Source organism: Sycon ciliatum, chromosome 3, assembly GCF_964019385.1.
Source record: "Sycon ciliatum chromosome 3, ocSycCili1.1, whole genome shotgun sequence".
Lineage (NCBI taxonomy): Eukaryota > Metazoa > Porifera > Calcarea > Leucosolenida > Sycettidae > Sycon > Sycon ciliatum.
The window spans coordinates 2371196-2396889 of NC_088645.1; the positions used below are offsets into that span (position 1 = coordinate 2371196).

The following is a 25694-nucleotide window of genomic DNA, read 5'->3' on the forward strand; positions in this document are numbered from 1 at the left end:
TATAGTTCCGACTAGGCCATTCGTGCCATTACTTTTCAAGTCAAATACAATTAACAAGGTAGCAAGTACCGTAATGTTGTGTATAAAAGCATGACTCGAATAAAAGCCGATTTTTCGAACCGCGCCGTGACAGAGAAGCACGATTTGAATAGAAGCCGTGCTTCTATTCGAGACGAAAAAGTTGCAACAGAAACACCATACAACTGCAGGCCGCGTAGACAGGCTGCAGAGTACACGTGCAAGTACTGCACATGTACAGTACAAGTCATTTGTGACAGTGCAGTGCAGTGCATTTATAGTGCGCGCGCACTGCACTGTCGCAGTCTGTCGATTCGTGTCACGCACTGCAGTGCACTAGTGTAGACTGTAGTTCATTGGGCATGGGCCCCGTCAACTACATATACAGTCTACTCTAGTAGTAGTACACTACATAGCACTGTGCGTCTTTCCAACAAACCTGGACACATGCCAGAGCAGTAGACTATCCCCACTGCAGACCTACAGTGTACCATCATGGAAGACTTCTTGGTGGTCGCGGACATGATCGTGAGTGAAACACTGCATAGGGCAAGCAACACTTCATGCAACGTTGCAAAATGAAACCGCTGCGTAGTTTTTGTTGCAATACCGATTCTCCGTTCGGTCACAGTCATGGCTAGCCAGGGAGAATAAAATTGCTTCGACCCTAGCAGTCGATCCTCATTCTTCCTTCGAGGATTCACTGACAACAGCTGCAAAGATGCCAATGCCGACGACAGGAAAGAGAAAAAAACTACAGCCTTACTTTCAAGCTGGCTTTCATCAAGTCCGCAAAGGAAACGTCCTGCAGTGCTGCTAGTCACTTCCACAATGTGAATGAGAGCATGGTTCGTCGCTGGAAACAGAAGGAGGCCAGTCTAAAGGGAATAGAAAAATCCACAACCTGTCGTGGTCGTGCACGGGCACGCCTAGTCGGCGGTGGCAACACGTTGCTTTTGTGTGACCTTGAAGATGAGCTGTTCGGATGGATCGTCGCAGCGCGCCAGCAATGTCGACGAGTGACGCGGAAGTCGGTCCAGGCAATGGCTAAGCGTATTCACGACGAGCAAGAAGGACAGGAACCGAGCAAGGAGGACAGGAACCGTTCAATGTAAGTGCTGGAAGGTGTGGGCATTTCATGGAGCATCTTCAACTAATGACAAGAGTGAAGACGCACCAGAGCCATCGAACTCCTGCTGACCTGATCCCCAAGTTGACGAACTTCCTTGTGTTTGTCAGGAAATTGTTCGCCGACAACAACGATCTAAACCCTGCCAACATCTTTGCCATGGATGAAACTGCCGTTTGGTTTGATGCGACTAGCAACCGGACAGTCAACGGGATTGGCGCCAGGACAATCAGCATGGCCTCACAGGGAATGACAAACAAAATGTCACTGTGGCACTGATGGCATCTGTGTCTGGTGCAAAGCGGGGTAGATGACATGGTGCACATGACTGTAACGATGTACGTCACACTGCTAGCTATCCAACCGATTACAAATTATTACATGACAGGTATTTCTTGCAGACGTACACTAGGCTACAGACTACAGTATCTCATGCTTAGTTACTACATAATTATTGTACAATCATCTGTCATGGTACTTCTACACTACATCAATCACCTCATTTTAGTTCATCTCCATATGGCATGAATCGATTTTTCTGCGTTCCCGGTTCGGAAAGGAACATATGAAATGGGAGCCTCAGTTCCACATCTCGTGTGCTGGTGCATTGAGAAGCGCAGCAGCGCTTCCGCATGACGATGCAAGCCAAATCAAAACAACTCTAGCCAAAAAACTAGCTCAGCGTTCGTCAGGCAAAAAGCGAAAGTCTCAAACTCAAAGTCAAAAGGTCGGGAAGTGAGAGTCAGAAGGTCCACTAGCCCCATCTCGAACCCAGACAATCTTTGTGCAAGTCATCTATTGGACTTGCAGCGACTTGATCACTCCCACAGTTTCCTGTTGGAACAGGAATTACGCCGTCGCAAGAACGCTCTGCAAAAATCAACCCAGGCTCTGCAGGCCAGAGCTTGGCTTTTATTAGTCCATGGATGTGGCTGAAACTTCGCAGAAAAGTCTTCAAGTCAATCAATTCATGATTCGAATTCCGAGGGGATCATCCTCAAAACACTGTTGTACAATGTTGCAGAAAGCGCTTGACGATCCCAAGCTGTGGTTTTTAGTCCCGCTTGGGTAGTGCTGCATTCTGCAGATCACGGCACGCCTTTCTCAAGACGCATCGAGCGTGTCCTGAATCTGAACAAAAGTGTAGACATCGCGCAGAGTGGATCGTTTCATCTGCAGTGCACCGCTACACACCAACGGTCAGTGCAGCTGCTTTTGGAAACTGCTTCCCACCGTGTGGAGTCTACCGCCTGTGCATGCAGCAGCCTGGTGTTTCTTTCAAACCCAGGTGGAACATTTTTTGGGGAGGCGGGAGGGGCGTGGGGAGGGGGGGGGGGGAGAGGGTGTGCCCCCCCCCCCCCCCCACCCGACCTAAACCCGCCACTGCACCTCATATTTGGCAAACAGAGTATAATTATAGCACTTTAGAAGACAGCGCTAGTGGTGTCAACTAAATAGTTAAACAATGAATTTTACTAGTATCAAACAACAATGGGGACCACAGTACTACAATGTCAAAACAGTGAGAACTTTCGCACATGCTTCCATCGCACACACAGTTCAGGCTTCAGCTTTGGAATGTATACTGCCACCAGAACAGCAAGGTGAGATTTGTTGAGCACACACGCTTGAGTGGTAAAGTGACAAGGAGTGCCATGTTTGCAATGAGTGCCATGAGTATAATTTGAACTGGGTGCACAAAAGAAGTATGTGCAACATTTGTCACTGTTTTGACATTGTAGTACTGCGGTCCCTATTGTTGTTTGATACTAGTAAAACTATTTATTTCACTACGTGGTATGGTGCTACTAACGCTATCTCTTAAAGTGCTATTTGGTCAATGCTCTGACCGGTAAACATGTAGTTGGGGTCACAATCGCTATCTTTTAAAAGTGCTATTTTGTTAATGTTCTGACCGGCAAAGTGCTGGCTATAAGGACATGCTTTCTACCTTGTTTATCACCATTGTATTCGACTTGAAAAGTAATGGTATGAAAGGCCTAGTCTAAACTGAATGCCTTCTGTGACTCGTGTGCTGAATTGCTTTTCTCCAGCAAACAATCTATACACACACATAAAGGCATATAAACTCACCCGCGTAAACACACAAACGTACACAAACACACACACACACACATACACACACACACACACACATACACACATATTATGCCATGGACATCCTCCTAGAACAATAGCCTAACCTGGATCCGGTGATTGTCCTGATCCACAACCAGCAACCTGCCGTTGGACGAGATAATACCCCATGGGCAGTTGAACTGTCCTGGTCCACTTCCTGCAGTACCAAACTTGTTCAACTGCCTTCCTCCTTTCTCAAACACCTACATGTAGATCATGCAAATAGGCACAATCACACACACACACACACACACACACACACACACACACACACACACACACACACACACACACACACACACACCCCATACCCATACCCATACATACCCAGACACACGCATGCTCTCTCAAGCGTGCACGCACAGACACACACACACACACACACACACACACACACACACACACACACACACACACACACACACACACACACACACACACACACACACACAAACACACATACACACACACACACAGCCCATACACACACACACACACACACACACACACATACACACACACACACACACACACACACACACACGCAAGCACAAATACACATACATGCCAGTGGCGTAGGAAGTGGGGGGGGGGGGGGGCAAGGGGGGGGGGGGCGCGCCCGGTTACCCAAACCTTCTGGTGGATGTAGGGCCGAAACTCAGTGAACATGTTTGCATGTTCAAGCGAGAAGCATGCAGATCAATCAGTACGAGCGTTGTTTTCCGTGGGCGGTTTTCTTCGAAATGGGAAAGGCGGCAGTACTTTGCTACAGTCAGAGCCAGTTCTTCTCATTGCTATATCGCAGCTTTCTGGAGAAAACCACTTTCCAGAAGAGGTTTTCGAGACTTACTTCAAGACTTACTGTTACTTGTCGGAGAGCAAGGTACGACTGAACAGTGGTCATACATTTCAACATGTTCATGTAGAAACTGAGCCCGAGGCTTGCACCTATCATTCAATGACCTCTACACGATTATAATTTTCACCAGGGTCACATTAGTCATCTACACTATCGTGGAAAATGCGTTATGAACGGAACATGCTACTCCTAGTCGCAGGATTTTTATCACTGGCATGTGATGAGTCCGGGGTTCTTGTTTGTAATGGCTGAACATCGGGGGGGGGGTTCTTGAACGTAGACTTACCCCACTGTCCTTACCAGTACGTTTTGCTCTATGGTTGCCTCTAATTCACCATTACGGATGCATTTCGCCTTCAGATAATTTTCTCCTTGGACATTGACCAGGCTGTCAGTCAGAGCTACTTATCCAGTGGTCACTGCATGCAATCTCTTGTATTCAACATACATGCACAGCACATTCATTGTTCTTGTCCAGATTCGAGTACTAGTACTAGGTTTTCACATGTCCAGTGATGAAGAGTGAAATACTTGAACAATTACAACTTTCTGTAGAAGGATTACCGGTACAACCACACCAGTATATGAGCAGGTCAGTGGCTGGAAGTCCCCCCCCCCCCCCGCCAACTAAAACATCTTCCTACGCCACTGCATGCACACACATGTATACACTTCTCGCACTTGTTCACTTCTGAAAACTTGGGTCTCCTCGACGGAGGGCAGAGAATTTCAAAAGGAATCTTGGAAAGGTGATTCAAGTGGCTTGTGAACCGCCCAACACCTGAACCCCTCTGAAATGTTCAAACTCTGCGTGGATTTGACAATAATCTCACTTTTGGGCACATCACACGTTGATAAGTGGGTAGGCACAAGGTGCAGAAAGCAGATTGGCAGCATCAGGCATCGTCCTGGAATTCAACTGCATTTGTAGAGGCTTCAGCTGCCTCTTACTTCAACTAATACATGTGTGTGTTCTCAGACCACTGGTATTAAGACACACTCAACTTGGCAAGCACACCAGAATTTTTATGCATAGCAGTTATCTGGCACATATGAACACAAAGAAGGGATGAAAACGGGAAAGGAGGGAGAAAAGTGGCATTGTTCCTTATCTTTTACAAAAGGAGTCACGCCAAATATTGAAATAAATCAGGAAAGATTGAAAGGTTGAAGAATGTCGAGGAGATGACTAAGCGTGGCTGTGAGAAGGAACGGACTCGACACTACACCAAATTAATGGCAAGCGGCTGAATCGGTACACTACTATGTTGTCTTCGGAGACTGGTTGATGGACATTTCTGAGCCAAAGAAATCGGGTGACGTCTCAATCAGGCATCGTCAGCCCGACTTGCAAAATGCCTTCTCTACATCACTGGTTATGCCGATCGGTTTCAGATGGAATCTGACCAGAATTCCACACAGATCTGGTAGCAAGTTTGGCCCGCTTTCGCGGCAATCATTCAGGCTGTGGTTGTTGGGTTTCGTTTTGGCTGACGCATCATAAACAACTCGAATCTTCGTTGTCATGTTGTCAGGCTTCACTACGCAGTGGTGTGGAATGTTGTGTTTCAAGGCGTCAGCGTTCTTGGTCATGTTGACTGTCTCGATGGTGCCACTGTTGAGTTGTCGTTATATGGTGTCGTTGTATTTGTCGAGGATTTCTGGGGTCTTGGACAGACGGAACACAAGCGAGCGGAGCCGGCCAGTTGCCAGCTCGTAATTCTCTGGTAGAGATGTGTCAGTTGCACTATCTTTTCACAGCCATTGAACGCTATGCCGCCCATTGACAAACTTCATCATCTCATTGAACGACTTCAACACTGCGTCTTCAGGCTGCAGAGTGCTGGAGATGCTGGTAATACCGATTTCTCCAAGGGACCAGAACTTCTTCAAGTCGAAGTCGTCATGATTGTATACGTCCGCTGCAGTCAGCATCATGGTGTCGACTTGGGGTAGATCTGCAGACGTGGTAACCGGCCTGTCGGAACGAATCCAAGCTTGGTGTCCAGAAGAATTAGGCCATCCGAGAATCGGACATGGTCGTTTCCAATAAAAATAATAATATCTTTATTAGGATGACCCAGAGGCTTGTCGCCTATCAAGGGGTTCACCGCTTTGAAGGATGTACATGTACATGTACATGTATGAGCTAAAGTGAAAGTAGTGAAAAGTTGTGCAGCGTGAATGCGTTGGGGAGCACACGGGGGGGGGGGGGGGGTTATGTACAATGACATCGTAGAAGTAGTCACTACCAATGAGCATGTATATTGTCACGACTTCTGGTCGATCAGCAATGGGTTCTGCTAAGACCATTCGCTGCAGGCTGGGGTGTTTCCTCATACCGATTGGCAAGCGCCTCATCGTAGAACTGATGTTTGGGTGATGTTTGCTGTAATGGGGACGCTACCGCCATCGATGGTCTTCACTTGGATTTGGACTCGTTTCAAGACCTTGGTCTCCCTCTTCTTTGAACCAAACGGAGCGATCAACAGGGCATCTTCACCATTGACGTCGGCATTCAAGGTGTTCTGCGTCGCCTTGCTGATAAAGGACCGTGTAGAGCCGGTGTCGAAAAACAGTCGCACTCGGCAAGACCGCTTGCTGTCGTTATCTGTGAGGTCAGCTAAAGCCATCTGCATAAGCACGGCCGATTGGTCTGTGTCACTCACTGTGTGAATTTCCATTGGCTCAGGCTGTCAAATTTGCAATCAGCAAGTGTTGCTGTTTCGGACCGTGCGTTTGCAGATCTTGATTGAAATGGTTTCGCATTTCCATTCAGTGCGTTCATGCTTTTGCCTCCAAATTTCTCCGGGCACAAGGTTCTGTGGTGAGTGTCGCGTCCACAGTGATAGCATGGTCGAGGATTGTGGCAGTTTCGTGAGATGTGTCCCGACCGAAGACAGACAAAGCACCGGTTTTCTGTCTTTGCCTTCCTCTACTCTAGCATCACACACTTCGTACATTTGTCTGTAAAGTGGGTATCTTTGCAGTAAAAGCATCGGGGTGGTGGCCGCTGTGCTGTGTGTGATAGTAGAGCTTCTTCTGATGAATGTGTGTAGCTTGGCAAACCGCCAATACTGCGTGGGCTGTCTGTGACTAGCCTACTGTCGGCGTGTGCAGTGCATGTTTCCTTTACTTATATCGTAACAGAACTTTGCATAGTGCGTGGACAATCCAGGCACTGTTTCCGCGTATGATTTCCAAGTTGAAAATTACCTTTCTGGCAGCTTTCCCATGACAATGGACAAGAAAATTTTCTGGTTCATATCTTTGCCAACAGCCTCCAGTGATCGCAAATGCCTTTCGATCTGCGTGTGGAGTTTTCTTAGTGCGGTGGTGTTGTTTTCTGCCGATGGAATTTCCATTAGCGATTTGTAATGAGCATTGACGACGCGTTCCTGCTTCCCAAACGGCTCCTTCAACATTTGAACCGCCCCATCGTAATTTGCATCATCTAGCGGCATGCCCTCTAAAACATCCCTTGCGCTGCCTGTAAGACAACCTTTCAAGTACTGTATAGCAGGAAATTTTCGGACGGAAATATTTTCGGACAAAGCCGAGTTTCGACATTTCGTACGGATTTTATTTTCGTACAGTGGTGCATGCTAAATGCACTTGTTTGCTTGCGGTACGCATGTGTAGTGTACATAACTTCACAGGAACAAATTTTAGTACGGAATTAATTTTAGTACAAAAGAGGGCGTGTACGAAATCGTACGAAAATAAATTCCGTCCGAAAATTTCCTGCTATACAGTAGCTCATCTTTTCTGCCTTGGAGATTTTTGATTTATCCACCGAATGTTGAAAAATTCGCAGAATTCATTCCACTGTAGAATAATGCCATTGAATTTTGGCAACTCGAGTTTCGGTAACCTAACCCCAGTGGAGTCTGGCTGCAGCCCTGAGACATTTTGCTTTATTTAGATCAACCAGTTCCGTGAGTATGTTCTCCAAATTCCGTGTGTGGGTTCCAAATGTGTCATTTGAGTCTTCCCTTTGTTTCCCATGTATTTCATCAAATTGTAGAATTAGGCTCTTGAGAGTAACTGATTATTTTTCCATTTCAGATAGCTGCTTCCATGTCATCAAGTTCTGACTACTCCCTTTGTTTCATATCTTTGCTGTCCAGATTCTTAGGATTGAACGAAAGCAGGGTTTCCGTGTACTTGTCTAGTGCCTCATTAGATCCCTCTAAATGTTGGTCAAATTCCATAATTACCTGCCTCGCTGAGGTAATCGCGGTCTCCGAAATTGCATTGCCGATGGCCTTGTTTAAGTCCACTTCCAGTTCTGCCAGGGTTTTGAAATGGCTCGTCGTGCTCCGTTTCCTGGTTTGTAGCCCAGCCAATGGATCCGCCATATTTGCTCGTAGGATCGGGTTTTGGCACCAAAATGTGGTGAACACACGAATATACGAACTCACACTCATCCCTGTGACATTGCCATAAATAGTAGAATACTTTCAAGGTTCTATCTTTGCATCTCTCTCTCAGCAAAAGTCAAAAAGCCCTGAAAAAGGATGGCACATGCGCCTCACAAGCGGAGCTGGAGAAAGCAAATGACGTCACGTAGAGCCGACGTGAAAAAAGAAAGTAGTAAAATTATAACTAAGTAATCGAGATTCAAATCACGAAGCTGACGTATGCGACAATTGTCTGAGTCCATGAAAGCAGACTTCAAGCGATCAACAGAGATAAACTGTGATCGTCCACTGACTTCGACGGAGCAGTACTTTGGACTGTTCTTCAAAAGCGAAACAGACCATTGGATGGCACTTGCAAGGGATTCTGCATTGTATCATACTGAACAAAAACTAACGCAAGAGAGATGTCAGGTTGACGGGTACGCAGAGAGTGGAACTGCTAGCCGTGTGAGGTGGTGGCTTCAGATGGACCATAGCAGAACAAAGCAAACGGCACACCTACTCTGTAGTGGATAGTGGCAACTCAGTACTGTTGGCATGTAATGCACCCAGAATATGTGTGGTGTAGTTCCTTACACTAACTCAGCAGTTAAAGAGGATAGGCCAGATATAACAAGTTGATATGATGCCAAGGAGCACTAAGAGAAGAGCATTACTCAAGTGTGCAGTATTTCCAGTGGCAGTGGTGACAGCTTTCAGGTGACAAGGCAGATGTTCCGTCATGCCGTTCACCGTGGGGTGGTGAGTTTTTGGTACGAATACGTGCGGTACTAAAGAGGTGGAGTTAAGTGGATAGGAAGTGAGATTAAAAACTGAATACCAAGGTTAGTAGTTGTAGTGCTTAATACGCCGATACCACTGATGCAGTGTGTCAAAACTACAGTGTGTCGTACTGGATCAGTGAAATAGCTTCAGGCCAATGGTGAATGCCTGGTTAGAAGTACAGCACTGGACAGGATGATGGTGACGGGAATGAAAACATTGACTGTATCACAATTCAGAATTGCAATTAAAATTAACAGAACTGTCAGGATAGACATACAATGGAACTCACTCAGTATATACATGGGTAAGGTGTGAACCTGCTGAGTTTGGTTCTTCTTCGTCGCACAGATTTTCCTCCCATGAGCACATATACAAATGTGGACGGATACGACATCCTCTGATAAGATTTCCTTCGAGTACAACTCGTGTATGACAGACTTTTCAGCTGGGTTCCAACAGAGATTAGAATTAAACACTATTGGTCGGCTGTTTGCGATGCCAATCAGTAGTCATTGCACTCAGTCGCGGATACTATTGCCGCTCAAGCATGAGCAATTGCTTTGCCCGTTTGCAACGCCAATTGCACCACCATGGTTGGCTGTTTGTAACTTCGATCAGGAACCTTTGCTCCCGGTCGCAGGTACTGTTGCGACTCAAGCCTAGTCCACATTCGACGAGGCGAGACGGGACGCGACGTAAGGATCGACGGGAAGCGACGGGACGGTCTGACGGAGTCCAATGTGAACACCAGGAACGGGAACGCAACCGTACTACCGTACAGATCGGGAAGCGACGGGAAGAGTTGGATCGATCCAACTTTTCATACCGTAGACGGGCGTAGACGGGGACGCAAGCGTACAAAACGGCTGTAATTCGAGTGTGAACAGGAGACGGCATCGTGTGCCGACTACTCCCGATTCGTACTTGGATATTTTTAGCATTTTGAACAGTGCGCTTCCACTGATAACTCACAAAATGGCTAACATGACTTGAGTTGAATTTTAGCAACATAAGATCTCATGTCACCTATTGTATTTAGGGATAGTTCAGAAGCGTGACAGACGAATTATTCTATCATTTTCTTGGGCTATTATTTGAATGCCACAACTTTCAGGGGCAATCTTCATGAAAAACTGGTATTAACAACCACACAACAAGCCGACCTGTTTGGGAGCTATTACGCGTTGTATTATCAGGGCATAGGCAACAATTGCCGCATACAGTATGCAATACTATGGTCCAATGCCGTAGTATCGCAAGCACCAATGTGCGTTAGACTGGCCAATGCCAGGGCTAATGGGGGCAATAATTGCCCGGCGTGTCAATACACGAGCGTACGGTAGGGATGCACTTGTGAGCACATGTAGGCGCACTTGGCTCAATGCCGGCCTGACCCACGATCCCTACCGTTCTTAGGCGTGTCAATACGTGAGCATACGGTAGGGATGCACTTGTGAGCACATGTAGGCGCACTTGGCTCAATGCCGGCCTGACCCACGATCCCTACCGTTCTCCCAAAAATACAACATGACCCAAACAGGAATTATCGGCATTACTATAGTTATAGTAGCATTACTATAGTTATAGTATAATATGTATATCATATGTACGCTACAGCTGTCGCTAGGGCCGTCCAATGCGGCTACCCATTAGCATAACGGGCAGAGACTAGAACAATGCCGCTGGCAATGCTCTGTCTGCGACAGGGGTGCGGACATAGCGGAGGTAGGCAGAGCTTTGCCACCTGCCGGCGGTCTTCAGCACATACTCAGGCACGCCAGCTTTGCCTGCCAGCGTTGCAGCGCCTCGTCGGAGGCTGTGGCTGCGCACGTCTTTGTTAGGCAAGGCTGTTTGTAGTAGCCTGTTGATGTTATGCGGCTTCAGGGGCGTGCCGTCATCATAGCGATAGAGCGGGCCAGGTGCCGAGCCACGGGCTGCTAGGTAGCTGGTGGCTGCCGTGTGCGGGCATGTCGGCGAGCCTGTCCTCCTGACGCTGATGTCCTGGCCGCTGCCGTATTGGCTCGTCTTTGTCACACGCAGGCGCAGCTCCACGCGGTCTGGGTACATGGTCGCATCGCTGTACTCAAGGCCGGCGCCCCGTGTCGTGAAGGTGTACTCGTTGACTCTGAGCAGCCCGTGGAAGGCCAGAGTCACGGCGCTCCAGAGCATGGCGTGGTTGTGCGGGCTAGGCACAGTGGACTGCAAGTAGTGCTGTACGCCAGCCAGATCGTCCAAAGTTGCGGCCGTTAGCACTTTCCGGACTGCCGTCTGGGATCTGAGCGCCCCCTGCTGGAGCAGCCGGACACGCGGTGAGGCGAAAACATCCAGGCAGAGGCCCTGCAGGACGTGCTGATGTCTCAGCGCCTGGGTGTAGAGTTTCAGAGACGAGCCAGACGAGCCGGACGAGAATTTCCAATTCAGAAAGTTGATCAGGCTGGGCTCCGTCACCGGGTACGGCGCGACCTGCCGTAGGGCAGCAAAGCGTTCGTAGGAACGCTGCACTGAAGCGTACGTCGCGCTGGAGCTGTCTGCCAGGCCGTGACGGATGAGCTCCATGGCTGCGTCATCAACTGATGGAGGGTGGACTGCGCTGGTGGTGTAGGCGCTGCGTCGGCAGTTGGGTTGAGAGTCCGGAAGCGCCGTACCTGCAGACGGGAGAGAGAATCAGCAAGATCATTGCAGTGTCCGGCGATGTGGCGAAGAAGGAGGACAATGTTATGCTGGGCGGCTTTCAATAAGCCGGCCCTGACCAAGTTCATGACCGCTCTATTTGGGGACGTGCCAGAGCGCCAGATGTAGCAGATTGCTTCGTTGTCAGTGTAGAGTAGCACTCGTCTGTCCTCCAACGTGTGTGCCCAGGTACAGAGGGCCAACATCACGGCGTACAATTCTTTCCATTCAATAGTGTGCTCAGCTTGGTCAGGAGACCATGCGCCATAGGACCACTTGCTGCCGAAAACCAGACCGAAACCGTGTCGACCTGAAGCGTCGGTGTACAGCCCGATGTCTTCGGCTGTGCTCCAGGACGGCTCGATGAGGGGCTTCCGACCATTCCATTGGCTGATGCAGGCATCCCACCACAGGATGTCAAGCTTCGCCTCCGAGGGTACGGCTACCGGTGCATCTAGGCTAGGGAGCGTTGCTGCGCTGTCGAACAGGCGTCTGCAGAACGTGCGACCCGCTGGAATGACTTTGGCTGCGAAAGACAGGCTACCGGCCAGGGACAGCAGTTCCCTCTTGGTGCACATCTGCTTCGACAGCCACGCGGCAAGTGCTAGCCGTAGTTCAGCCAGTTTCGCAGCCGGGAGGCGCAGCTCCCAGGCGGTTGTGTCGAGCTCGATACCCAGGAACGTTATTGAAGTTGACGGCGGGCACACTTTGTCCTCTCCGTCGGCCAATGGGATGTTCAGCATGTCAAATACAGCCAGCAGTGTCTTGAATTTGAGCATAGCTGCGGAGTTGGGCGGCAGGACGTGAAAGAAATCATCTAGGTAATGCAGCAAATCAACAATATCGTAATTATTAACTGCAATCCATGCCACAGCGTCGGCAAGTCTGTTGAACAGAAACGGGGAGGATCTGAGGCCAAATGGTAGTACCTTATCGACATAGCACGAACCTTCCCAAAAAATGCCAAGTAGGGGCCAGTCGTCAGGGGAAACAGGGCAGAGCCGGAAGGCGTGCTTCATGTCAACCTTAGAGAGGAGAGCTCCGGGGCCGTGCTGGAAGATGCAGCGTATTGCGTCATCTACCGTAACGTAATGCAAGGAGAATTCGTCAGGGTAAATGCCATCGTTAATGCTAGAGCCGCTAGGGGCAGATAAATGCATGATGAGGCGTACGCCGCCAGACTTCTTGGGCACGATGCCAACGCCAGAACATCGGATATTAGGGAATGGGGGTTGGGAATAAGGCCCGGCCATGTGGCCGCGCGCGCATTCAGACTGAAGGTAAGCAGAGACGGCGGCAGGGTTGAGCAATGCGGAAGGGAGATTAGGGGCGATGAGGCGGGATCTATTACCGTGATAGCCAATGCGGGCCCCGAAGCGCATGTCGTGACAGAGAGAATGCACAAAATCGTTATCGGGGTGCTGGGATAGCTCTTCAAACAGCAGGGGAATATTTACAGGGGACCAAGGCGCGTGTGAGCTAATTGGAGCTGCGGGGTTGGCCAGCAGAGCATGTGGATTGGCCATGACCGAGGCGGCCGCAAGAGAGGCAGCTGTGGGCGAAGCGGCAGTTGGAGCGGACGCACTTTCCTTGGTTGAAGAGGCGGCATACTTCTTTGTCGACCGTGTCGTTGCCGCTGCTGGGCCGAAAGGAACGAGCGTCGTTGCTGCTGTTGGGCCGAAAGGAACGAGCGTCATTGCTGCCGGTGGGCCGAAAGGGACGAAATGCCCGCGCATCAAATATAATTGTGTATAGGTCCTGGACTATTGCGTCCCACCGCATGGTTGGGTCCGCGGCCAGGAGTGAGCGGAATGATCGGTCATACTCCTGCACGGCCTCAAATCGAAATTTCCGGGCTACTTTCAGGATAATCTGCTGGTACGCAAACAGCTCTGGGGCCCTGGAGGGGTGTGCTGTGGCGTAAATCGCGCAGTATGTTGTCCAGGCGTCGAGCCAGGTATCGATGTCCTCGACCTTCCTGGAGGGCCTGTTGGCCGGTGCTAGGACCACTGCGCCGTGCGAGCTGTCGTGGTCGATCTGGAGAATGCTGCGGCTGGTGTCCCCTTGGGACGGGTTAGGCAACAATGAGCCCAATTCAACAAATTGGCCAGTTACTATTTTATCGTGAATGGCTTTCGGCACGGTTGCATAAAACGTTCTCTTACCTGCGGGGTTCATTGGCGGTGAGACGGCAGCCGCCAAATGCGGAGCAGGCAGAGCGTCCTGCGGAGTTGCTGGTGCTTGCCGTGGGAGTGCCGCTGTGTGAGCTGGCGGTGGGGGTGCCGCTGCGTGAGCTGCCGGCGGGACTGGAGCTGTGGCCTGATTTCCAAGGGCAGCACGGACCTCCTCCCGGATAATGTCCCTCAGGGACGGAGCAGCAGTTGCCTGGGGTAGGTTCTGCTCGGCTGCCTGAGTGGCCAAGTCCTCGCGCACTGCAGTGAACTCCAATGACTCGAGCAGGCGAGTCAACAGCCTGGGTTTGGTCCCCGTCGTGTCTAAATTGCGGGCCGCCAGTTCTTGTCGCAGCTCTACAGAGCGCATTTTCTTGGCGTCGTTCACTGACAGAGATTCAGACATGGTTGCTCGGAAATGGAAAGTGCTCAATGCTCAAAAACTGGCCAAGGTTGTCAAGCGATCTGACTGTTGGCGCAGCAAGGATGAAGAAGAAACAGCATCGAGAGCCGGAGTAATGCGCATGCTCCGCGTGGTCCCGTGCCGGAGCGCGGGAGTTCGGAGCGCGGGAGTTCGGAGTGCGTGTTCTGCACGGGCACGTGATGCGCTATGGCAAGTACGTGCAAATTATGTTAGGAATGTAATTGTTGGTGGGTTGCTAACTTCACTTACCGTGCCATGCACGGAAACTTATATTTATGAACTTGATTCCGCTTCTTTCAAGGAGAAATAATCGAAAAAAGTCCCGAAAAAAAGAAAATAGGTCCGAAAGTCACCCCGTCACGGACCGTGCCTTATGACTCGCGCCGTTCGACGTTAAACGTCGCAAAGACTGCTGCATGTCGTGTCGTACGAATCGTACAGGATTTTACAGCTCACCCTAGCCCTCCCGACAAGCCCTTACGTCCCATACCGTCGGCGTTGCGTCGAATGTGAACTAGGCTTCACTCAAGAGCGATCGCCTTGGCTGTTTGCAACGCAAAATTCGGGACTGAGTAGAAATGTTCGGATTGTAAAGCTGGGTGGTGAAGTGAGGTGCCCTAAAGTCTGAAAATATCTGATTTGCGAAAATTTCTATCCGGTGGCGGGGCAAAATCTGGGAAAGAGCAGAAGTGTTTTGATTGGGGAGGTGGGCGGTTTAGTGAGGTGGTCTAATGTCAGAATAGTCCTGAATTCGCGCTTATGAAGGTAAACTAAGGACCGAGCGCAAGTGGTCGGGCTGGTCGGAAAGCAGAGTTCCACTGTATATCTTCTTTCATTTTTTAAAGTCATCTAACCCCAGCCATATGACAGTGCATAGGCCATGAACCGTGAAATTCACTTAGTGCGTACTTGTGTGAATTTTAACAATTTAAAAAGCAAGAGCAATCACGAGTGTGTGTGCTAACAATTAACTTGCAAATGAAAAACAAGAGAAAGAAAGAAGGACAAAATGAGAAAACAAAACAGCAGTACATTTCGCATAGAAAACCAAAGGCCAATCTTGACCACACCACACCCGACACATTACGTGAACACTTTCAACCATATTATGTTATCTTTCTGTACACATATATTAGGCTTGTACAAAGGCTGATATATGGCTTTCAAAACTTTTAACTGTAGTCCACAACACTGACGACCACGGCACAATACAGTGAAGCAAGAGTCGGAATACGAATCGCAACGATCAGGACTAGCTAGCAGATGATTGTACACTGAAGATTCTCTACTGCTAAACCTAAGAACAACACCAACACTCTCACAACTGCAATTTTTCAATTTTTATGATTTCGAACAATATGCTTCCCATGATAACTTACAGAATCATCCACATGACCGAGTTGGATTGTACCAAGCTACTTGGATAATCATTTCCTGTGATTGTGGATTGTCCTGGGGTTGTTCAGATGAACTTTTTTATCCTTTACTGTTGTTCCATTTAGAATAGTGTTAGGTACATCCTACCGTATGTTCTACAACCTTTTCCAAGCTGACCTGCATGCACACTCGTACTCACCTTTTTTCTCCTCTTGTCAACTTTTGTTCCGTTGACCTGGGTAGCTACTTGCGCGCCCATGTTTGCCATAGCTACACATGACCTTCATATTGCCGCACTCACTCGATCTCGCTCTCTCTCTCTTTCGTAATGTAGTTGCTTCGTTCGTCTTTGTCACCGTCTCTTCATCTATAATAAATGTCTTCCCAACTACCCGTTCCCGTTGTTCTTTGTTCGTTGTTCGTTGTGTCTGCGAGTATGACTCCTCTTCCTTATCAACAATAGCAAAACTATGGCTGATTTTTGCTCTTCATACCAGACTGAAGCATCATACGACTTAAATTGAGAAGAACTAGTAGAAAGTTCAGAAAAGTAAAGCCACATGGACTGTACTTTATGACTCGTGTCCATCGATGTTAACAGGCACAATAACTGCTGCATGCTGGGTGCACTGAGCTAGGTGAGAGTTGCTCTGTCTCACTCACAGCTCAGATCTTTGTGCAAGTCATTAATTTTTGTTCCTTGTTTCAGTGCATACTTTAGGCAGATATTTGACTTTGTCCAATAGCCAATGAACGGAGGGTCCCTCTGCGAAAATATCATAGAGGGTCATGTAGGCCAACCAGTGAAAACGAGATCCAACTTGAATGAAATTGGAAATTTTGCAGGTGATAGTTTGTCATTACAGAAATTCACTCATACACGTGATGATGAGCTAAATATCCGGATGTTGGATGTCACTAGAGCTATCAGCATTCTTCTGACTATTTCTGACAATACAATGTCAATATGTATAGAAACTAATATTATGATATGTACTTCCTCCGCTAAGCAAAACTTCGTTGCGCTTTTAGTGTTCTTGTAATGAAATTTCTGTCGACATTAGACATACATGTCAGTGATCTATCCCCTACATAGGGTAGCTGACGGTTGTCGTCCATTGTTCTGACAATCTTTTGAACCTCCGAAAAGCGTGGAGTCCTTTGAAAAAAATCGGCGAAGCAGAACCGTTTCTCGACAGGATGTCACCAGAACACAACCCCAGGCAAGCGCGCATGACACCAAAGTGCAAAAATGAGAAACAGTTTGAAAGACCGCGTGGCTCGAAGAAGTGTCCAGGAGCCGGCCAGCGCTCAGGCTGAGTCGATGGTGGGCATCCGCACACAGCCAAAATCAATGCACTTGTGTTCGCAGCACAGGGGAAATTAAAAGCATTCGACATTCAGGTTGTTGTTCAGTCGGCGCAAAATCCTGATCTCAATGTCTGCGACTTGGCGTTCTTCCACAGCCTGTAGACAGACGTGTCACTCGTGGCGAAGAAAACCAGAAAAGAGCTTCTGCAGGGTGTGGAAACGTGCTGGCACGACTACACAGCTGTGAAGATGGTGAGGGTTTGTTTGGGTCTGTATGGCTCCTTTCATGGCTTTCCGGAGAGTGGCCACAACTACCAGTGCCACCGTTGAGGTCGTCAAGCTCACATTTCGAGCGAAGAGCTTGGCGATCTCCACAATCAAAATAATCGTGTCTTGGAAACTTGTAAAGGCTGCGGAACAAAAGATGGCAGCGCTGGCGGCGAAAGTCAGAGAGGATGCAGACTCAATGTCATCAGGGAGTGAGTTGTCATCAGATTGAGACGAAGAGTGAAGCTGGACTGCTTTAAAACGAGCTGTGTGACATCTGCAAGTAAATATTGTTCATATGCTGCCTTGTTTTCCACTCTGCAAAGCGTGTTCATAGCCATAGAATGATTCGAACTGAACTGTAAAAACGCAACGAAGTTCTGCTTAACGGAGGAAGTATTTGTTGTGGTGCCATTTATCATGAGTGTGTCATGCCTCTTACCTCAATGCAGCGTCATCCGTAGTCTGCTTCCATTGAAGGGCAGGCGGAACTGGTCTGTTCGATCCAGCCATGGCCGGACCAACTTTTTGGCCCAGATATTTTTTCTTGGAAAAATCACATCGAAAATGGAAAATAACTGTCGATCAACTGATAGCTGATCCCGAGCACTGAAGCGTTAGTCAGAGAGTGTTTGGAAGTCTTTCAGCCATTGAGGAGTGGTAGGAAATGTTTTGAGGAGTGTGTTGGAAGTCGAGCTAAGATGTTACTACACTGAGTCAGGGGAAGAAACTGCATTCTCCCAATGTCGGAGCTCGCGCTTCCTGTCGACTGGCCTGACACTTAACCGACTCACGACTGTGTCTGGAGCACTCGAAAAGCCCGTCGTACCCGGGAAGTTACTGTTTTTGCTTGTTCTGCCAAAATGTCCCTGCCAGCAGTGGCTGTCTACCCAAACTCGGCGTTTGAACAGTCGTGCATACATGCTCGTCTGACTGTTCAAGATGTGACTTCTGCAGGCTTCAATTGCATTTAAATAACTGGGTCAATGAACCATTTCGACTGTAAAACCGTTGTTTTTCTACTCCGTGGTTTCGATACAACCTCACAGCCACACTCATACCGGGTAAGTGCCAGGTTTTGGCCGTTGTTCCAGTGGTGTATGATTGACTAACTATATGACCCATACAACATTGGTTGTGAGCCAGTGTTGCTCACAACCAATTTATTACTTATGAAGCTGCGTGATGCGTCCTACAAGATTTTATATGACCCATGATCACTTTAGGCATGGCCAGACCAATCCTTATCTGCTTCCACTTGGCCTACATTGTTCTTGTTCTGAGTTCTGTTCTCATTTTAGTGCTAGTCGTTTCACTTTCCATCATTCTTTGAAATAGTTTATTTGAATTTTATTTGTTTCCCTACCACGATCGCTTGTTGTGTTATTAATTTTCGTGCTTTCCGTGTTATCCATTTTACCAGCGCCTGCAAGGCTGCATGCGGAATTCTAGCGTGACTGATGATGTCATTGCTTATGTCTTTGCTGTGGATAGTCAGGTAGCTGCGTTGACATTTTTATTTTACCACCATTATTACACTCTGTGGACGACCACATACATCCACTCGCTTGCACAGAACAGCAACAAGAGACTCCTTCCAGCAGTGAAGTTTTATTCCTTCTGACAATTGTTTCAATCATTAAGGCCTCGTCAGAGAAATTTGAGTTGTTGAATGACTGGAAAAGAAATAGTCGCCTAGTTTATACTGTGAAGAAGATGTTGGTGCGACTTAAGTGATACTTGGGTAAATGTGTGTTGCTCCTTACATGGGAGCTCGAAATTTCCCTGCCAACTTGAATTCTCAATTGCCTAACTCACTACTGCCATGTAGAGTGCACGAGATGTCCATCGAACCTTCCACTCGTTAAAATATGTTATATTGGCACTTGAAATGAGAGGTAGTGCGCTGATGAGCGTGCACTTGATACTCGAAGTGTGAATGCAAGATGTTAAAATGTTAACCGGTTTCTGAAATCATGGGACACTCTGCAAAGAGGTGATAGTTACTGCCGGATACTGCAACACAGCACGGATACTGCAACACAGCACGGATACTGCAACACAGCACATATACTGCAACATAGCATGGATACAGCAGTCATGCTAGTACTTGTAGTTCACCTGGCATCAACCCCATGCTCTCCCTATCTACACTGCACCATCGGCTCTCTCTTCTAGCGCATGTCTCATTTAGCTCACGTTCATACAGTCATGGAAGAGTCAGTATAAACTAGGTGATTGTTTCTTTTCTAGCCATTGAACAACTCAACCTTCTCCGATGAAGTCTTAGTGACCAAAACATCTGCCAGAAGGAATAAAACCTCAATGCTCGAAGGAACCTCTTGTGCCCTGTATTGGGCAGGTGAGTAGATGTGTGTCATCGGCTACAGAGCACAATGATGATGGTGAATATCAATGCAGACACTTTCAAAGGCCGAATGCTGTTTACGCTGTGGTTAGTCACGTAGCTGATCTTGTTTTGTTTCTTTGTTGGAGTTGCTGTTTTCTTCACTTCATGTTCAGATCTATTTCATGCACTTCGTGGTGGCTGTCGTTGCATTAGCTGCTTCAGCCACGACGAGATATTACTGGTTGTTCTGCCCCCCTTTTGTATGCCTTGTTCCACGTGTCTTTTCCTGGACTAAGTGCTCGTGATTTTGTTCTTCCTCTTGTTCTTCTCTTTCTCTCTTCACTGCTAACTTGCATTATCTGTACTACAAATTTTTTTCTCCTAGAGGTTTTTGTGTTGTGCTGGTGTTGTGTTGGGAAAAGGAGGAGTTTTAGAAAAATATATGGCACCTTTCGCACCACACGTACAGATACGAAACAAATGCTGTACCTATTTACTTGCTCTGCTGTGAGAACAGAGAAAAAGTCCATGTTGGGGCTAATCATAGCAACCATCAAATTAGAATTCTGAGAAATCTCAGCAATAAACACCACACAAGCACTAACTTACTCTCACACAACTGTGATTGATATCGGTTACAGCATACCAAATACCATGCTGGGGCAGAGACAGTGCTGCAACACCATACGGGCTACCGATAGCACCGTTATCAATCGTTTTCACGTAAGACCCATCCTGATGTAGGACCTGGAAGAGAAACACATTTGATTTCCACAACAACAAGGAATACAGTCAACAAAGAGGTGAACAGAGTGTTGCAGCAGGCTTGATAGGCAATTGGACAGGGAGGATGAGAGTACAGAGGGGTACAACACGGGAAGTGAAGGTGCAGGCAGTGAGATAGGAGAGTGTCAGGCAGTTAGTTGAGATAGGAGAGTGTCAGGCAGTGAGTGGAGATAGGAGAGTGTCAGGCAGTGAGTTGAGATAGGAGAGTGTCAGGCAGTGAGTTGAGATAGGAGAGTGTCAGGCAGTGAGTTGAGATAGGAGAGTGTCAGGCAGTGATTTGAGATAGGAGAGTGTCAGGCAGTGAGTTGAGATAGGAGAGTGTCAGGTAGTGAGTTGAGATAGGAGAGTGTCAGGGAGTGAGTTGAGATAGGAGAGTGTCAGGCAGTGAGTTGAGATAGGAGAGTGTCAGGGAGTGAGTTGAGATAGGAGAGTGTCAGGGAGTGAGTTGAGATAGGAGAGTGTCAGGCAGTGAGTTGAGATAGGAGAGTGTCAGGCAGTGAGTTGAGATAGGAGAGTGTCAGGCAGTGAGTTGAGATAGGAGAGTGTCAGGCAGTGAGTTGAGATAGGAGAGTGTCAGGCAGTGAGTTGAGATAGGAGAGTGTCAGGGTGCGGATGATAGCCTTTATACAGGCGTTATTTCTCACTTAAGAAATTCAAAATATTAGTCCTCTGGCCTAATTTGTGTTATTTAGAACAATGTTTTCTTCCTGATGAGAGCTGTACAATAACTAGGTTTTTTGAATTTCCATCATTGTCCATCACCAACCGCTATACTATTATCCCCTTTTCTTCTTTGTCCATCACATAATTAGTGAAATTTTTCATGATTTGTTTGTTCTTCCAAGAAAAAAAAGCTTTCATACCTGGCAATTCGGCTTTTTGTTATGATGGTGGTTCTATTAGAGAGCTTTTCATACCGAATTTCGGAATGTTTTTCGACTGGGTCTTTCCGAAGAAAAGTGCGTGCCGAAAAACGGCATTTTCAGTGTTTTGCATTCCGAAAATCTGATTCGATTTCGTTTCCAAGGGTTGCCATGCAAAAAAAATGGAGGGAGTCGAAGGCGCCAAAACCGAAAACGTTTTACAACCGAATCTTGCATATTCGGTTTTGAGGACTGCTGGTCCAACAGAAGCAGCGTGTGTTCATGGTGTTCTCTGACGGACTTCCTGGTGATACCAGCAAATTTTGGGTCAGACAAGGCTAGAACTTTTGCAGTCTCCTCGGATCCCACAGAGGCGCGAACAAAGGGGTTGAGCACAAAATACATGTAGGGGTTGCCTGAGCAGAATCAAATCCATGTGCAGGTCAAACTGAATCTGGGCGCGGTTCGAAGACGAGGACGGACTGATGGTGGACCGAGTGATCCAACGGCTGAAGACGAGGTTGTCGAACTACTGTCTTGTACTGTCAGTAGGCTCCATGGCAAAGGAAGATAGAGTGTGATGGAGTGTGAGAAGATCTAGTCAGCATGGCGAGATCAGCGAGAGCAGCAAAAACCAAAACTACACACGTGGAAAATTTTCAAATAATTATATTCAGCGAGAGCAGTAGAAAACAAAAATACACACATGAAAAAATATTCAAATACGTGTATGCGCTCCCAAACAGGAAAGAGCCGAAAATCCAGTTTCGGAAAACCATGCATTTTCGCCACCACACTTTCGAAAGTTCAACTACATTTTCGACTCCTGCCGCCAAATTCCGAAAATAATTCCGAAATTCGGAATGCAAAACCTCTCCATTAACAATTGAGCCATGATCTCAGTAAATGGACCTTAGGGGTTAAATTTTTGAAATTGCCTTTTATTTGGACAATGTACTTAAAGTCTTTAGTATGTAGACTTTCATGTGACAAACTTTCAAATCAATATTAGCCTTGCAAGTACCTTGAATTCTCTATAATTGTAGAATGCACTATAGTTGTCCAATTCGGCTATGTACATGTATGCAGTATCATAATTGTTGCCGGGTTTGCGAATCTCGCAGTCACTGAGTCAGCCAGTTCATCCAGTCCGTACTTTTTGAAGAGTTGGCGTGACTTTGGCAAGAGCAGCGCTTCAGCTGGCGGTGCGACATGACAAGATTTTCAAGAGGTCCTTGTCAAGTGCAGCAAAGTGATTGTCACCAGGGCAGCTGCATCCGATTGATATCCAGTCCACTTACTCTGCGGTGATTAGGGTTTCCTCGACACGCGGACCTTCCTGCTCCAAGTCATTGTAACTCTTATCTTCGTCATTGTCAGACGGACGGAGCTGTTCACTGTCACTGTCATCGTACCCGGGGAGACATCGCAGTAAAACATCTCGTCGTGCTCATCTAGGAGAGATGCGTCCTCATGCGGCACACCGACAAACTCAATCCTACATCGTTACTCGCCATTCTGACTACCTACAATTGATCGATTGATCGATCAAACCTGCAAACAAAAAAATTCAAGATCGACTTCGTCTTTGACTTCATTGCCTTCACGATTGCGGTCGCGTTTTCTTTGAGTAACTTTAACGTCACATTTTGATGAAAGTTGAAATCAGGTCCTAAGGTACATTAGAGATAGCCGAGGGACTACATGCAATGGAAAGCCACAGAGTGAAGTTGTTGCATACCCGTGTATTCTCATAACATGGCTTAAGCATAGTCTGGCTACACCAGTGTGCTGGTTTCGATTAACTGGTGCAGCAATTGGCATTGCGAATAGGCAATTGCTCATGAGTGAGCCGCAACATTGCCCTGGACCAGGTGAAAAGGTTCCTGATCCACGTTGCAAACAGCCAACCAGGGTGAAGCAATAGACATTGCAAACAACCAAATCAATCGCTCATGCTTGTGCGGCAATGAAACCTGCAACCGGATGCAATGACTATACTATTTACGTCACAAAACAATTTACCAATAGTGTGCAATTTAAGCACAGATAGTAGCAGCATAGACACCAGTTAATGGAAGCTCTTCTCACTTGAAGTATAGTGTGAATGGGAGGGTGGTGGCACCTAGAATCCCATGCATGGCTGCTCAGGGACCCAAAAGAGGAAAGCGTGAGCCCAAGTCAACGCAGCAAGAGCTAAAGTAGACTCGTACGCCCAAGAACGCGGTTTCAGAGGGCCAGCCTAGCAAAGTTCTTATTTTTCAGCGCCCCAGGCTACGTTCTTATTTCGCGTTCTTACGCGTCCAACATGACCCGTGACGCTTATTATTATTATTATTATTATTATCAAATTTTTGATAGGGCAATCCCCACAGGCCTAAGGCCTTCTTACAGGGTACCCTAGAAATGAAAGTACTGAATTACGGAATAGGTGCAGTGAAGAGCATAAGCGGACTGCAGCGGGGAGTGCATTCCAACGGTCGGAACCGATGACTCATGTACAATGCACTTTGCGCTACATGTACCGGTTGTACACTTTAACTTTACATGCACGTGTAGTATGTAGCGCTGCACTGGGTGATGTTTTCGCGAGGACCCGACAAGAGTTTGTGGTTGCGGACTTGTTTTTCGTACTCGGACAAGATCATGAAGGTCCAATCCGCTTGCAAAACGTGCAATACCAAAAAAACGTTGCGTTCTTAAACATCTTGGAGTTCGTTCTTAAATCCAGGCTGGGGCGTTCTTAGATTTCCAGCCTGGACGTTCTTGGGCGCTACGTTCTTGGGCGTCCGAGTCTACTGTAACTAAGGCGGTTTGGGAGCACATCCGCAACCGCTGAATGCACATGTAAAGCAAACTCAGTTGAAGCGCGCGATAGAGAGCAGTGCATCATTCTTATCACTAACTGTTGTTAGCCTCAAGGCTAACCCATCATCTCTATTTTTGGATTGCTAGGCAATGTTTTATTGTTGGAGTGCTGTTTCATGTGTTGCTATGAGCAGTGGACACTTGTAGTACAGCAGTTCATCAATGTATGATTAATTGCACGTCACGAATAACAGACTTGGAGGAGCAGCTTTTCATGATCCCTTCATGTAATAGGGAACGTTTCCAAAAGTTGCTACTATGCGCAGTGGATCTCGAGTCAAGTCTGTATGTCATAGGATCAGAGGTCTTGCAGGCAATTATACTGACTGATGTACGCATGGCAGCACTTGTGAGCATAGAGTGTGCCTGCCCTTGTGTGTCTGCTTCCCCCATGCAGACACATATTCATAGATCTCATTGCATAAATTGGGTACAGTCAGATCTCACTTATGCGGTACTCTTGTATCCGGATCCCTCGCCATCCGGAAGAAAATGGTTGGTTGCCGATTTACAGCACATGCCATGCATACATACAGTATGCATGTTCGATTCCCTCGCCTATCCGGATATTTTTTGTGGAAAACAGATGTGTGCGGTTATGCGAGGTCTGACTGTATATCAATATCAAGGCTCAGACAAACAGGACTGTGTGTGTAATGATCGTGATAACACTAGAGACACCAGAGACAGTGAGCAATACATGAGTATGAACAGTTGTTCTGTGGATCAGCGAATGTACAGTTTAACTACCACGCTTTTTTGCAATTTCTCTGCAGCATCAGTGGTCATGAACATGAACTGCCAAAGAATTCGAATACTGTGAGAGTTGAATTTCTAATGGGGCACAAAGTCTTGCGTTTTCATAAGAAAGAATCCATTGTTAAACTCAATAAACGTTCTACTAGTACGCATGTTATTCCTTCTCTCCTCTGTACTAGAGATGTAGAAGACAGGTGTGTGATGGCAGGATTGCTAAACTTTGCGCGTGCTAAGTGGGAATGTTTTGCAAATTGCTAAACTTTAGACTCTTCACACTTTCAACTCTTACAGTAAACCAGCAAGTAGAATCAGATCATGCAGCGCATAGAGAAGAAAACATTATTTTAAAGAAGATATCCAATTCCCGTCAACAAACAATAAGACCTGAATAGTACCGCACATCATTGCTGAAGCATATGGGAGGACAAAAGACCCAGAAACGATTCATGTATCATCTTGAAGTCTGGTCAATTCTCTAGTTGGGCAGCACACATTCATTGTGCTTTTTCATAGA

The 25694-nt window shown here is 47.4% G+C and overlaps 1 protein-coding gene across 2 annotated transcripts in view; it reads right to left on the reverse strand.

Moving 5' to 3' along the window:
* LOC135811213 (E3 ubiquitin-protein ligase TRIM71-like) overlaps positions 1-25694 on the reverse strand; it is a 233073-nt gene that overhangs the window by 41152 nt on the left and 166227 nt on the right. For both annotated transcript variants that reach the window (XM_065324404.1, XM_065324405.1), the window contains 2 exons: positions 20514-20651; positions 3352-3489 (listed from right to left, as the gene is read on the reverse strand). In XM_065324404.1, the coding sequence (XP_065180476.1) occupies positions 3352-3489; positions 20514-20651 (276 nt within the window). The remainder of the gene's footprint in view (positions 1-3351; positions 3490-20513; positions 20652-25694) is intronic.